Below are 15531 nucleotides of genomic sequence, written 5' to 3'. Positions count from 1 at the left end.
AGTAATTTAGTACAGGTTGAATATCCTTTATCCAAAATGCTTAAGATCAGAAGTATTTCAGATTTTTACAAATTTTGGAATACCTGTATTAGCATATGCATACATAATGACATATTTTGGAGATGGAACTCAGTCTAAAAATGAAATTCATTTCTTTCTAATACACATAGCCTGATGGTTATTTTATGCAACATTTTTAATTGATTTGTGTGTGAAACAAAATCTGTTTACAGTAAACCATCAAAAAGTAAATATGCCACTATGTCAGTTACCTATGTAGACAATTTTGGATTTTGGAGTAATTCAGATATTGGATTTCTGGATAAAGGATGCTCAACTTGCATCTTCAAGTGTGAACAATACAATCTTTGAATGGTTTACACAGGAATGAGTCACACTGAGATGAATGAAGTTATTGCAATGTTAATATGAAATAATGGTCCTCATAATAATACATTACATATATGAGCATTTTAAAAGAATTTGCTCTAGTAAATATTAGACATTCTACTGGAAAGTAAACCTAAAAGTTTAGTCTTATCAGAAGAGTACAAAATATAGAATAAGCATGAAGTGCAGCCATTGACTGTATGTCTTAACTTATGTGTCTTCCATTTTGAAGAGTCTGCTCTGGACCCAATTCAGTAAAATGAAATTGCTGAATAAACTGTTGAAGTTTTTAAAAAGCTGAACAGTCCTGCAATTTATTTTATTCCTTCAGAATAAATACTATAATAGGCATGATATGCTGGGTTTTACAAATGTACAAAGTAGGTAACTAGTATTTGGATATGTTATGTTGTACTCTTAAAGATATGTAAATGATTATATTCTACAGATGGCTATAGGCTTTATTTTCAAATTCAAAGTTTCTGAAACATATTTAAGCTTGAACATATAGTTTTCTACTGCTGTGGGAATATTGCCTTAAAATGTATTAATTCTCATTTGTTCTAGAAAAAAAATATGACAAGTGTCTTTCAGCATTCTGCTCATAGAGCTTCCCTTACACAACAGAACTTACTCATGCTTCCCAGGCCCCATAAAGCTTGAAATCTACATTAGAGATTCTGCCAATGCAAATATGGGATGGCATGGGAATGTGAAGTGAAAATCTGCTCCACATACACATGCAATTGGGTAGGGGATGGACACAACTGGAATCACTATGTACTTACAGCCATCCAATAGTCAGTTTCCTCTTATGGTCCTTCCAGACAGGCCCTATATCCCAAGATCTGATCCCAAGTTTTCTGCTTTAAACTGGATTATATGAGTCCGCAGTGCCAGATATTATAGGATAAGCAGAAAACCTGGGATCAGATTTTGAGATATAGGGCCTGTCTTGAAGGGTCCTTAGTGATCTACAGACATTATTGTCTTACTCTTGCACTCAATTCAAAAACTTCCCACTGCCTAGCAACTGACAGGTCCCAGGAAGGGCTCCTTATTAGGAATGGGATGAAGGGGTAAGGTGATTCGGACTGTGAAGACCCAGCTGCTTTGGGGTCCTGTAAGAGGAAAAGGTGGGTGTCTGTGTTTGAGCATTCACCCTCATTTCTTCCGAACTGAGATTAGGAGTCTCTATATGGTCTGATCCCCGCGCCTTATCACCAGACAATAACAGCAGCAGGTGCCTGTTTTTAGGGCCTTGACAGCATCTGGACAGTGGGAGGACATGGAACAAAAAGTGCAGAGCTATGTGTAGATGCAGAATCTCAAATGTTTTGTATAGATAAGCATTAGCACAGTTTTGCATTTTCATGGTATTACATAATTACAAGTAGCAGCTAATTGCAAACAACCTGCCAGCAAGGAATAGCAATATGTCAGGTTTCTCAATACCCAGGTGAAGAATTGCCGTGTTATCTAGAAATATGCCATGTAGCTGTCTGGAATTTTAAGACCTGAAATGACATCTTTATTAGTAGACATGATTTTGCTATTATAGACATGTTCAGACCTCTGTCCACATATGAGACTGCCACTGTTGAAGTGGATTCCTGCTGTTTCTCTTGCTGTCAGTTATTGTCATGACACTGCTTAAACATAGCTTCATGATCTTCCTTTGACACAGCAGAATTTTAAAAGGATTGTAAAACCATTGTATTTGAGCAAGTAGAATAGGGTGGTTTGTTTCTGTTTCTAGGGACTCAGACTTAATGATATTGTTGAAATGTGTACTTACATACTTCTTTGGGAAAAAGAATTTATTCTGCACATAAATCCAAGAATTCAGGGGAGATGGTTGAAGTAATAATCTGAAACTGGAAAAAAATATCTTGTTGAATCTTAAAAACAAGCATTTTTAATGGATGTTAGATTTAATGAACTGTAGCCCAGGGAACAAATACCAACCAAGACATGTTAGCATTTTAAGGAGTCTTAGTTTTAACCTTTGAAGTAGTCCCTCTGCGGTTGGATATTGAACTAGAAAAAAACCCCTTCATTACCCCCATCTCTGACTCCCATCCTTACACATGCCTCCAGACTGTAAACTCTTTAAGTCTAATATTAGCAGCAGGAGAAGTACTGCAAACAGACATTTGCTGTTCTTTGCCTCATGGTACATTTGCATGGGCAGTATACACAAAAGTGGGAGAGAATTGGCTCCATGGCATTTATATAGTGCACAGAGCCATCTTTCCCCCAGGCCCCATGTTGGCGAAAATCAGGGAATGTTCTGGAGTTTCCCCATACTTCAGGGTAATGTGAAGAACTGGCTTCTTTTTAATTTGGAACCAGTCCCGCTGTTCACACAGACCAGTGCTGCCATCTTGGTTTCTCCATGCTCTGGGAAGACAAGATGTTGTGTTGTTGTTGCTATAACAGTAGTCATAGAGCTCCAAGCCATGCTTGAGGCCCTTTGCTGATGTATGCAAAGGCGCTCACATGTTAAGGTGAGGAGCATGTAAGCATCCTTTCTTGCATCAATAAAGGTGCCCATGTGTAGCCTGGAGCACTCTGGAGCTCAGTGACTGCAGCTACAGTGACAGCAACATAACACAGGAAAAATTGGCCATCCAGCTGGGTCAAACTGGGTTCAGCCCTGCTGGACAGTCTGGACTCCACCCCACCACTGCAGTAGGACAAAGGCAGGCAGTGTAACTGCCCCTAAGGCTGGGATGTCATATTGTTACTTGAGGCTGGCCCCACAGTACACAGCACAGCACCCATGCAGATGGGATCTCAGTCCCCACATAGCCAAAGAAAGAGGGTGGCCCACATTATAATTCTTCAAGACTAAGTGTACTGCAGCAGAGACAACATCTAATTATGTTTTCCCAATTTTTTTATTTCTTTATTTTTAACAGTCATATATTTTTAATCAAGATCAAATACAAATCATTGCTACGATTGCTTCCCCTCCCTTCCCATCCCAGAATCCCAGAACAGTAATTGTTCCCCATTACACTATTTTCCCCCATTTATCCCTCTGTTGCAGTGGCCTCCCATCCTTTGGGTTTAAGATATTCATATATAACCTTACCCTTCCTTTGCAGTAAAACATTCACTCATTCTTTCCTTTCGCACAAGAATCATCATCTAAAAATTACAAGCAAAAATTCTAACAAAGGCCAGATTATGGACTCTATTCTAAAATGCTTTCCCTTCTTCCCACAAAGTTCAAAGATAGTTACCATTCCTTGACAAAGTTCTCAATTTCCTCCTTATTCATCACAGCCAATTTATCCGCATCCCTCATTCTAAAAACTTTCACTGTCCATTTTTTAAACTTTTTTTTTCTCCTTCATCTTTAGCCCCTGTCTCTTTGCCTTCTCTCCCCCCCCCCCTTCTCTAATGTTGCATCCTCATTTCTTCTTGCATCTAGTGAATTTTTTAGTTCAAATTCGTTTCTTCTCCAAAACTCCCTGGCCTTCATTACTGAGTCTGGTACATATTGTCTCTCTGTAAAGTGTGAAGATATATTTCTATATACTTGATCTCATCCAGGTCCACCTCCCCTTCTCCCATGAAACTTGCCAAAGCGCTAATCTTCCATGTATGTATATTTTCATCTGTTACTTCCTTTATGCCACCAAATCCCAAGCCTTGCTTTCCTTCTCTTGCCACTGGTGTAATTAAGTCTACTGATTTTAAATGCAGGCCAGCACTGTCACTTTTTGTTTGTTTGTTTTCCTTTTGTCTAATGAAGAAGCCAGTAGAACTTGGAAAGTTTGCATGATGTGTGTTTATGCATTTTGGTTATTCAATAAAGGTATGATTCCATTGTGGATTTTGTTTTTCGTTTTATGGCCAACATCGCTACCTCTGATTATACTGTAAGCTGAGATATCACCTAAATGATCTGTGAATTGGGATGCAAGTGTAGCTTTTTTCCACAGTAGTGTGTATAATAGGATCTTCTGTGGCTACCATCTTGCATGCAAGAAAATAGAATAAAATACTACAGGTAATATATAGTCAGGGGATTATTCTGGTGTATAAGACTACTTTTTAACCCAAGAAAATCTTCTCAAAAGTCAGGGGTCGTCTTATACATGGTGTCGTCTTATGCACGAGAGTAGTCTTATACGCGGGAGTAGTCTTATACACGGGAGTTGTCTTATACGCAGGAGTAGTCTTATACACAGGGAGTCGTCTTATAGAGCGGGTGCTGAAACTTCCAATTGGATTGGAGAATCTGTGGTTGCCGGATATGGTGGGGGAACTCAAAAACGGCAATGGCCGTGTCCCTGCCATATGCAATGACTGTATGAAAGCATTAAGGGCAATGCTGTACAAGTACGGTAGAAGAACATCCATTCATCAGAATTCATGGACTCAATGCGGTCCTGATGGTGAGGTGAAGGTGTAAGTGAAGGGTGGAGCAAGCTGCAGGCTTCCGGGGCGCCCAGGGTATGGAAAACAGAGACAGAGTGTGTCTGGGCCCAGAAAAGCACAAATCTTTTACATGTCTGGCCCGCCCTTGTATCCTATTACCATACCCCTCCTCTGCCTCTCAGATCTCGCTCCAGAAAACTGCAGTGAAGCGGTGCAGGTGCGCATGTGAGAGATCTGAGAGGCAGAGAAGGAGGTACAGTAATAGGAAAATTACCATATTGAAATCAAATCAGATGCTTTAAAAAGTTTTATTTGGTGTGCGTTGGAAGAGGGGTAGTCTTATACGGTGAATATATCCCAAACTCTATATTTTAACTGGAAAAGTTGGGGGTCGTCTTATACGCCCAGTCGTCTTATACGCCAGAATATATGGTAATTCTTTCCTGTTGTGATTGCTACCTTAAGTCATTGCTATTATTTGCTTCTTTACATGTTTCTACTTTGGAGTATGTTCTCACATTATATGTTTCTTTGTAGTTTCATTTCTGGTCGCTAAAGGTTTTACCAGATGCATTTTGGAACGATAACTTCTTATAGAATTCCTTCTTTTAATGGGATCCTTTACCTTAAATAGGAGAGTTATATGTAGTGAAGCCTTATATCTAGTGACTGAATATTTCCCATATGCCTTCTTGTCTCCTGTAAAACTGTGGCAACCCCATGATGTACACATATTTAAATCCATTAATTTACCACATGATTACTGAAGATTAAAAGGATTGTCTAGGTTGGGGCATCTGGTCTAAATACATTTGAAGTAGCTAATCAATGTGAGGCAGGTTTTCGTCAGTACAAAATGATTTTTATCCATGCTTCTGTTTCTGTGTTAACCCACATATATTAATACAAATGTGTAAATCACAAAAAAACTTTTGATATCACTGTTCTTTAAATTTTGTGTACTAGAAGGGTATTTAGGCACAGGTTGAATGTAAAATGGGTATTTTTCTGTTACTCAGATCTCATTAGCCACACTTAATCTTGCTATTTGCTGTGTTATTAAAAGTTGTATACAACGTAATTTCCATCAAGAATTGTGTATATTCTATAGCAAAACACCTTATGGTTACTTTCATATTAATACTTGGTTAAGCAAATTAGATTAATTCTTTTTCTGTTTAAATGTCCAGAACCAGAACATGGATCAATTTTAGAATGTATTCACAAATACAGTTCTTTTGACAGAAATCTTAATATTTCTTTAAACAGCGTCTGCAGAGAAAGAAGCAATTAAGAGCATGTACTCTAAGGTGATGGATGCATATGGACTTCTAGGTGTATTAAGATTAAATCTTGGTGAGTAAATTCATCCCCCCCCCCCCCCCCCATGTACGTGATGGCTCTTGTTCTTTCTTTGAAAACAATAACAGCTGTACATTTTTTAAAAAAAATGTTCATTCTGTACCAAATTTCAATTTTGAAATCTGTTCATGCCAGTTTTGCTCTTGGTATTATAAGTAACATGTGACTACAATAGTACAGCTACTGTTTTGCCACAGCAGAATATTATTTTTTTTCTTGATATATGAGTTGGCTTTGCATTCTTGTTTGGTTTAAAGAGTCCTACTGTGTTGAGCAAGTTAAGTATTTTCTGCATTGTTGTCTTCAGTAACATTAAGCACAGTCCTTTGCTTCTTGAGGTTATTGTCATTTGTATTTCTAATAGATTATTTTTATAGGTTTCACACTCCATTATTCATCCATACCATACCAGTAATTGCAAAACAGCTAATATAAATATGTTTAGCCTAAAATTAGACTTCCCCATTAATTTTTAAAAGAGGTCATAACAAGACTTCACAAAAATCACTCGCTAAAAAGTCTTCTACAATGAAGCAAACTTTTTGAATTGAGTCAGTTCATTGGAAAAAAATCAACCTTGTAACAATTTAAATTACAATAATGTTTTCATTTTCTTTAATCTTTACAGGAGATACATTGTTACATTATCTAGTACTTGTCACAGGATGTATGTCTGTGGGAAAGATTCAAGAATCTGAGGTTTTTCGTGTTACTTCCACTGATTTAATATCATTACGAATGGACCCATCTGATGAGGAACGCATCTCTGAAGTGCGCAAAGTTTTGAATTCAGGAAACTTTTATTTTGCATGGTCTTCAACCGGTGTCAGTTTAGATCTTAGTCTAAATGCCCACCGTAGCATGCAGGAACAAAGCACTGATAACAGATTCTTTTGGTGAGTAACATTCATACGTCTATATTTTGAATTCTGGATTTTTTCATCATTACATGTATTAATGCAATTCTTAAAGCTTCACCATTTTAAAAGTATAATTTCTCATATAACATAAGGAAAACATCAATAATGAAAAGACAGCAATTTATATGGGCTTCTTTTTACTCGTGAGATCAGTCATAGAATCATAGAATCAAAGAGTTGGAAGAGACCTCATGGGCCATCCAGTCCAATCCCCTGCCAAGAAGCAGGAATATTGCATTCAAATCACCCCTCACAGATGGCCATCCAGCCTCTGTTTAAAAGCTTCCAAAGAAGGAGCCTCCACCACACTCTGGGGCAGAGAGTTCCACTGCTGAACGGCTCTCACAGTCAGGAAGTTCTTCCTCATGTTCAGATGGAATCTCCTTTCTTGTAGTTTGAAGCCATTGTTCCTTGTCCTAATCTCCATGGTAGCAGTAAACAAGCTTGCTCCCTCCTCCCTGTGGCTTCCTCTCACATATTTATACATGGCTATCCTATCTCCTCTCAGCCTTCTCTTCTTCAGGCTAAACATGCCCAGTTCCTTAAGCTGCTCCTCATAGGGCTTGTTCTCCAGACCCTTGATCATTTTAGTCGCCCTCCTCTGGACACATTCCAGCTTGTCAATATCTCTCTTGAATTGTGGCGCCCAGAATTGGACACAATATTCCAGGTGTGGTCTAATCAAAGCAAAATAGAAGGGTAGCATTACTTCCTTAGATCTAGACACTATGCTCCTCTTGATGCAGGCCAAAATCCCATTGGCTTTTTTTGCCGCCACATCACATTGTTGGCTCATGTTTAACTTGTTGTCCACGAGGACTCCAAGATCTTTTTCACACATACTGCTCTCGAGCCAGGCATTGTCCCCCATTCTGTATCTTTGCATTTCGTTTTTTCTGCCTAAGTGGAGTATCTTGCATCCTGTATTGGGGCCTAAACACTTCTGTTCTGAAATATGTGGTTTTATAGGTTAGAAGTTGTTCTTTCTTAATTGTTATTTCACAGACTGCTGATACTGGAGAATTGTATTAAACTTACTTAGTTAAAGAACTAAAATTGAAATAATTAAACCACTCACATTTTCCTTCAATGGCAAGGGAGTCATTTCATCTACAAACTAAAAAAATGTTTTACAAAGTCACATTTAGCTGTTCTAGGAAATGCAGTTGCTAAATGCTACATGTGTACAAATGAGAAGTGAAATTAGCACAGTGTACAAGTGACAGAGGGAGAAGTAAGAACAACACTCTCTTGCTTATTCCCTGAGGGTGTTTTTCTCAATTTTATGAACTGATATTAGGGTACTGTGTATAAAAATGCCCCCCTCCCCCAAATGCTAGGCGCTATATGTGTAGCAATTCTGTGCCTATTGAGTAGGCCAGAATTTGGAAATAGATGTAGCTTTCAGTGCAGAAGAATCTGATACTTTTAAAAAGCAGGTTCTTATCCTAATGACTGTAGGGAAATCCCTTACTCATATTTCCAAGCCTGATTAACATTATGATGGTGAAAGATAGAGGTGCTTCTGCTTTTCCCAATCACAGCCAAAATAAACTATGATAAAGAGCTTCCATAGCTTTAAAATCTTTTAGTAATCTAAATTCTGTACTCAATCATTTTCATTTTCCACTTTGCTATTTCTAGCCTGTAAGTCTTTGTGCTCTGTAGTTAAATTTTTATATTTCTTCAACTAAGGTAATGTGAATTACTTTTTTTTCATAGGAACCAGTCTCTTCACTTACATCTGAAACACTATGGCGTGAACTGTGATGAGTGGTTGTTGCGTCTCATGTGTGGAGGAGTAGAGATTAGAACAATTTATGCAGCTCATAAGCAGGCAAAGGCTTGTATTATCTCACGACTAAGCTGTGAACGAGCTGGGACAAGATTTAATGTTCGAGGAACAAATGATGATGGCCATGTGGCCAATTTTGTTGAAACTGAGCAGGTATATTCCATAGCTCTTTTGTATTGCTCTGCTTAGAACATATCTACAAACTGGATTCAGAGGCTGTGTGCCCAAAAGAGTGGGCATTCAACTAATATTTCTCTTGTCCTCTCTACTTTCACTCGTCTTCCTTGGCAAGTCAGAGACTTACTCTGAAGATCTAGACTGTGTCTAAGTGGACTTGTGAAGGGAGGAGGGGGAAGAAATTAACGCAATTGCTTTCAGTATAAGTAAAGGGGGACTACAGAGGAAAGGGAACAATTGGCTGTATATGTGACTTTCTACTAATGGGAAAGAAAAATAGATGTATGGGTAATTATGATAAAGACACAATTACTATTTAAGCTTCAAAAACAAGGTAACATCTACCTTTTCATACCTAATACTTTCCAAATAATTTGTTTAATGGGTACCGATTTTCCAGTTATTCATTATGTGTTAAGACAACACTTTGAATTGACAGTCGACACATAAATGCTATCTGGCATGTTTTTGCCTTTATTCCTGCAATTGAAAAACAAGACTATTGTTTTCATAAATGTGCTACTAGTGTCAATGTCAAATGTGACATGTTGTTAAAAAATAAATTTTGTATAGTCTTAACTTTGCCCCAGAATAAAATCAGAGCAATCCGCGATAACTTTAATTTTTCATTTTATCTTTGATATTGTCCAAATCTAACCAATCCTTTTATATCACATCCAGATATGATAGTCTGTTCTTGTCTTTATATTATCTCCAACTAATGGTGCTCAAAACTTGTAGAAGGGATTTTGAATTACAGTGAAGTAGTAATGGATAGTTTCCTTTACATTGACATCCGTGCAATCATATAGTTTCGTATGTTGTTCTTTAAATAGGACACAGATACACCTGTGTACACAATATGTTTTTTAAAGAATATTACTGCTGACTTGGCCTGTTTTATGCATTGATATTACACAGTTAGGAAGTAATGTCTCTTTTTCCTAAAGCCATTATTAAATTTGACTGCAGATATTTGCCAACTTAGATTTTTTTTTGTCTTAGTCTAAAGTAAAATGTAAACACATAAGAACTTGGGAATAGGATTCAGAATAATTCAAAGGAAATTAAAGTGGGACAAACTCCTCAATGTAATGTCTATGCATGTTTAAAATCTGCTCAAGAGTTTGAGCCACCTGTGTACCTGAAGAACTTGCTGAGTTTCTAAGATACACTACTTTAAGAATGTTGGTGTATATAGGATATCTGTTAGATAACTAATGTAATATGTATTATTTCTTCAACAGGTGATATTCCTAGATGAATGTGTTGCATCTTTTATACAAGTCCGTGGCTCTGTTCCAATGTTTTGGGAGCAACCTGGTTTGCAAGTATGGAGGCTATTTGTTTTTTGTATTTTCTTACATTAATTTAATTTTTCAACCTGTTTATTCAAAAAGGAAATTCCAATGGTTTTAGAACAGCATGTGAAAGACTACTAAATTGAACCATTGAAGAAAATATTTTTGTTTAAACTCAAGTATTTTTGTTATTTCAAGTTCATTTCTTTGGATTTTTTTAAATGCCAAAATGATCTTAAGGTTTGTGTCCGAGTTCTTAGGTTGTTCATTGTTTAGGATTTGTTACTTTGGTTAGGACCACAATTAAATATTATAACATTGAGAAATTAAATGCTTAAACAGAATGAAAGAAACTAAAAAAGAAGTAATTGAAGACAGTGGTTTTTTTACACCAAAATAGTGCCTTTTGACTACAATATATACTTCAAAAAGAAACTCTTTTAAATATAAGAGTAAATGGCTCTTCTTTTCTTTTTGTTATGCTTACAGCATATATCTATCTCAATCCCAGGAAAATGTAGGAAATGTAGGACTTTATTAATAACATATGACAAAATTGAAAATGTTTTGTAAAACCCATAATGTATGTAAGGAAAATAATATTTCTCTCTCAGGTGGGATCCCATCGTGTTAGAATGTCAAGAGGTTTTGAAGCGAATGCACCAGCCTTTGACAGGTAAAAATATTTTCTCCCAGTCACTTTGAATACTCTTAACATATTAATTAGCCAGTAGAAATCAAAAGACCTACTGCAAGAACATAAATGATACTATTGCTGAATGAAGATAAACTTTGTAACATGGACATTTGACATGACTTAATATTAAGTTTTTAACAGGTTAAGAGCATTTACTTTATCTTGGTTTTCTAGTAGGTGGTTAGCAAAAGTTGTTCTAATTTAAATATCATAATTACTTTGTATAAGTATCATGTTTCTTCATCTGGTTAAGTTTTTAAATTTCATTTATCCATTTACCTAATACTATACTTTATTAATATGATGATGATAATGTTCCATTCATGACTTTATAAATACTAGTCTTTTACTAGTAATAGATAATTTTATATTTTGCAGACATTTTCGTACACTTAAAAGTATGTATGGAAAGCAGATAATTGTGAATCTCCTTGGGCCAAAAGAAGGAGAGCATATGCTTAGCAAAGCCTTTCAGGTAAGAATGTTCCAGATCACAGTACATAGCTGCCTTTGCCTGTATCCTAGCTTTTGAAAATTAATGAGAACCAAAATAATTACAGCTACTTGTCATTTACTAACATTAAAGGAGTAGTATAGAAACTTCTAAAAGAATTAATGTTTTAATTTTATTTAAAAGCTTGCCAGATAACTAATACTTCAGAAGATAGGACAGTATTTCATAGAAGAATATATTGGCTGCATTGGCTTATTACATTAAAGAATGATTTAGCACAATATACATAATAAGGAACTAACTATAAAAAGGATCTTGGAAGTTTTCACTTCTACATTTTGTTATCAACAGCTTCCCACATCATGAAAACAAGTGGTTAGCATTAATCATGGTTAGCCAGCTTTGGAAACCAATAGATTTTGGAGGTGGGGGCGGCGTTGGAGCTGGACATCTGCAGCCAAAAAGAGAGAAGCCTTTTGTAGCGTGAATGGATTTACTTCCACCTGTTCCTCGTATACAATATATACCAAACATATTGGAAGTATCACATTTGTTTATCGCCAGAGCCATGTTCATTATTGCACTGAATATGTTTTGTGCTAATTTCTGTTTCCCTTTCTTGTACCATTTTTGTCAGAGCCATTTGAAAGCATCTGAACACGCTGATGACATCAAAATGGTGAACTTTGACTATCATCAAATGGTTAAAGGTGGAAAGGCAGAAAAGCTTCACACCATTCTTAAACCACAGATCCAGAAATTCTTAGATTGTGGATTTTTTTTCTTTGATGGAAAAGATGTTCAAAGGTTTGGATAATTACCTTCTTTTAATTGGCAAAATAGATACATATATGCACATCTCCAGTCAAACTTTTTATAGAGCTTTTATGAACTTATTTTGATTTTAAATTGTGTGTTGCATTATGTTGTGTCTATTTGTGCTGTTATACTAATTTTTATTGAATTTGGTTTTGATTAGTTAAATGTTGTTCTTGGTTTATGGCATTGAATGTTTGTCACTGTATTTTTAGAAATTTACTGTAAGCTGCCCTGAGTCCCCTTGGAGAGATAGGACAGGTTAAAAATAAATTATTATTATTATTATTATTATTATTATTATTATTATATTAAGAGTTTTTTTGTGGGAGGATAAAGCTGAAATTAGTATGGGGAAGGTTCAAACAGTTATCATTAAATATTACACAGATATCATATAAAATCAGGTTTAATTTCATTCAAATAGGCAGGATTATACTAAAAGGCCAGGTACCATATTCCACTTCAGATTTGCAAATAATTGCTTACCTCTTTGCTTGGAAAATAGCTTGTCATAAGAAATTAGCGAGACCTTTGTTGCCAGAGTGCTCCTTTCACCATCTCATGAAAGGCAAAGAGACAGTATTTAGAGCAGTGCTCTTTTTAAATCAACTGTGTTCTGGTGGCACAGCCTCTCATCAAGAGGGAGACTGGTTTCTGGTTTCATATAAATACCCTGTCTACAACAGAGCTCTGATCGTTGAAATCTTGTGCTTATCTGTAGTGTTCTGCATGTTTTATCTCTTTTTCCTCAGCTTCACGTGAAGTGGTGAAAAGAATATATCTAGCTAGGCCTTCTATATTTACTGGATGACATTCTTTCTTTATCTGTAGCCAAAGCCTTAAAAAGGCTGAGCAGAATGTTCCATCCATATAGAAGAAATGTTTGCTTATACAGTATGCACTATGCAGTACTTCATTTGGCTGGATGTAATGATGGTCCTTTCTTTCCCCCAGAGATGAGGATGAGAGCAGTTCTTTCACTAGATAGAAATCTATACAGATTCCTTCTTTGCCTAGAGAGAATTATTTTTTCCTGCTGCATTTCCTTTCCTGAGTGCTTGAAAAAAGAAATACATTGGTTTTCAGAGAGACACAATAAGACCTGTTTATGGGCTCGTATTCTTGTTCCCTTCTTACATAAAGACTGGAAGGATAAGAGAATGAAAAAGGGTAAACCTATTCATTATCACTATGTATTTTTCCCAGAGTAAAGAGACATGATAGCTGCCACTTTTGGCTAATTCTGTGTAACGAGTAGATGAGTGGATGGTATGAGGTGAACCTTATCACTTACTCCTTATACTTAGGGATAAATGGCTGAGAGGATTTTGATTAGGTTGGCAGAGTGCATAGGCTCAGGCAAGTGATTTTGGAACTCTTATCTGATTCATTATCTCCAAGGCAGGAGTAGTTTAACTAATGTGTTAGGTTGGATATCACTGAATCATTATTTCAAAAGTTCATGTTTTAACACTATAGCATCTAAGTCCCTTTCCTTCAACTAGAAATAAATATACAATAGACTCTCAGTTAGCTGGCAACCATGGGGATTGGTAGATACTGGATAAATGTAGTTTCTGATTGCTTAAGAGTTACTATTAAAAGTAGGCCTAACTAATACTATATCCCATGTACTGTATCATACCATAAACTCTGAATTGACTTGATATTAATATTGAAATAAAGTAATTAAAAGCAAACAAAGACTTACTTAATGTAACATTTATGCTAAACATCGATTTTATTTTGATTTGTATTTAAAGTATTTCTTTATTTTTGCTGGTTGATTGAGAGTTCTAGTGGCTGGAATTTCGATTAACTGAGAGTCTACTGTAGTGTTATTTTAATACTTTTTAGAAAAATTGAACCTAGTCTTTCTATCAAGCTGGTATACCTCCTACTAGTCATAACATCTCCTCCTATCTGCCACACGACCCCTGAGATCTTCAGGAGAGGCCCTCCTTACGGTTCCACCACCATCACAAGCACGGTTGGTGGGAACGAGGGAGAGGGCCTTTTCGGTAGTGGCCCCACAGCTCTGGAACTCTCTCCCCAAAGGGGTACATCCAGCCCCCTCATTATTAACCTTTTGCTCCCAAGTGAAAACCTTTTTATGAAAGCAGGTCTTCCCCAATAACACACAAGAGTAGCCATTTTGGTCAGATAAGGCTCAAGGCTCATATGACCAAATATATGGAGTTCTGAACTGTTCAGCTTAACGTTTTAATGTGTTAGGGCAATCCCCAGTGGCCTGAGATGTGGAGAATTTAAAATGACAATGATATATGTGTTATTTGTTATGTTTATTTATATTTATGTAATTTGGGTCTATGTATTGTTGTTGATTTATCGTGTATATGCTGGGTTGTGGGATGAGAGATTTTATAGTATGTAGTTGTGTTCTATTTTGTACGCTGCTTTGAATCTCATTCGTGGTTAAAGTTTTGGTTAAAAAATTCTCACCTGAACATTGCCGCCTTAATGTTTTCAACACAGTAAAGCCATGTATTTGTTTCTCTTTCATATCTGAATTCGGCATGACAGAGATTGTTCTTCGTTCTGAAAGACCAATATTGGGAGGAGAGAATCCTTGTCTCTGTCTTCATACTTTTTTGTATTTGCTTTATTTTATTTCCATTTAAAACACTGAAGCCCCTTTCTGTTATGTGCAAGATTCTTAGTTTTCCTCTTTGTCTTGTTTTTGGCTTAGAACTCAGAGTGGTACTATAAGAACAAACTGCTTGGATTGTCTTGATAGAACAAACAACGTGCAAGCTTTTGTTGGTTTAGAGGTAATAATCTTATTATCAGTGTTTTTCCAGATAAATATATGGGTACTGCTGTTGCTGTCTAAAATGTCAATTGAGAAAAGAAATATTAAAATATCCTATGACATATTAATGTGATTCATTAGGAAGCAAACTATTATTCTTTTAATGTAATCCCTACAATTTTATGTGGCAGTTTTTCCTGTTATATATTCTCCATCATTGTAAATTTAGGAAAATCACCCTCACTTTAGCATTTCTAGTATTTTATTTATTGTAGGTATAAACATCCATTTTTAGAGAATGAGTGGTACTAGTTGTTGTATTCCTGCAAGTTGTTTCCAACCTTTTAAGAGTCTAGAAAAAAACTGTAATGGGGCTTTCTTGGTGAGATTTGTTCAGAAGAGGTTTACCTTTTTTTTTTTGTCGTGTCAGGAGCAACTTGAGAAACTG

The 15531-nt window shown here is 36.2% G+C and overlaps 1 protein-coding gene across 12 annotated transcripts in view; it reads left to right on the top strand.

Moving 5' to 3' along the window:
- The window catches only part of SYNJ1 (synaptojanin 1), a 58516-nt gene that overhangs the window by 6132 nt on the left and 36853 nt on the right, over positions 1-15531 (top strand). For all 12 annotated transcript variants that reach the window (XM_060770413.2, XM_067466701.1, XM_060770414.2 and 9 more), the window contains exons 3-10: positions 6055-6141; positions 6776-7043; positions 8790-9015; positions 10287-10370; positions 10955-11016; positions 11416-11512; positions 12129-12298; positions 15021-15102. In XM_060770413.2, coding sequence (XP_060626396.2) covers positions 6055-6141; positions 6776-7043; positions 8790-9015; positions 10287-10370; positions 10955-11016; positions 11416-11512; positions 12129-12298; positions 15021-15102 — 1076 coding nt within the window. The remainder of the gene's footprint in view (positions 1-6054; positions 6142-6775; positions 7044-8789; positions 9016-10286; positions 10371-10954; positions 11017-11415; positions 11513-12128; positions 12299-15020; positions 15103-15531) is intronic.

The sequence above is a fragment of the Anolis sagrei genome, chromosome 3 (assembly GCF_037176765.1).
Source record: "Anolis sagrei isolate rAnoSag1 chromosome 3, rAnoSag1.mat, whole genome shotgun sequence".
Lineage (NCBI taxonomy): Eukaryota > Metazoa > Chordata > Lepidosauria > Squamata > Dactyloidae > Anolis > Anolis sagrei.
The sequence above is the reverse complement of the archived record's forward strand: the minus strand, read 5'-3'. Positions and strand labels throughout refer to the sequence as shown.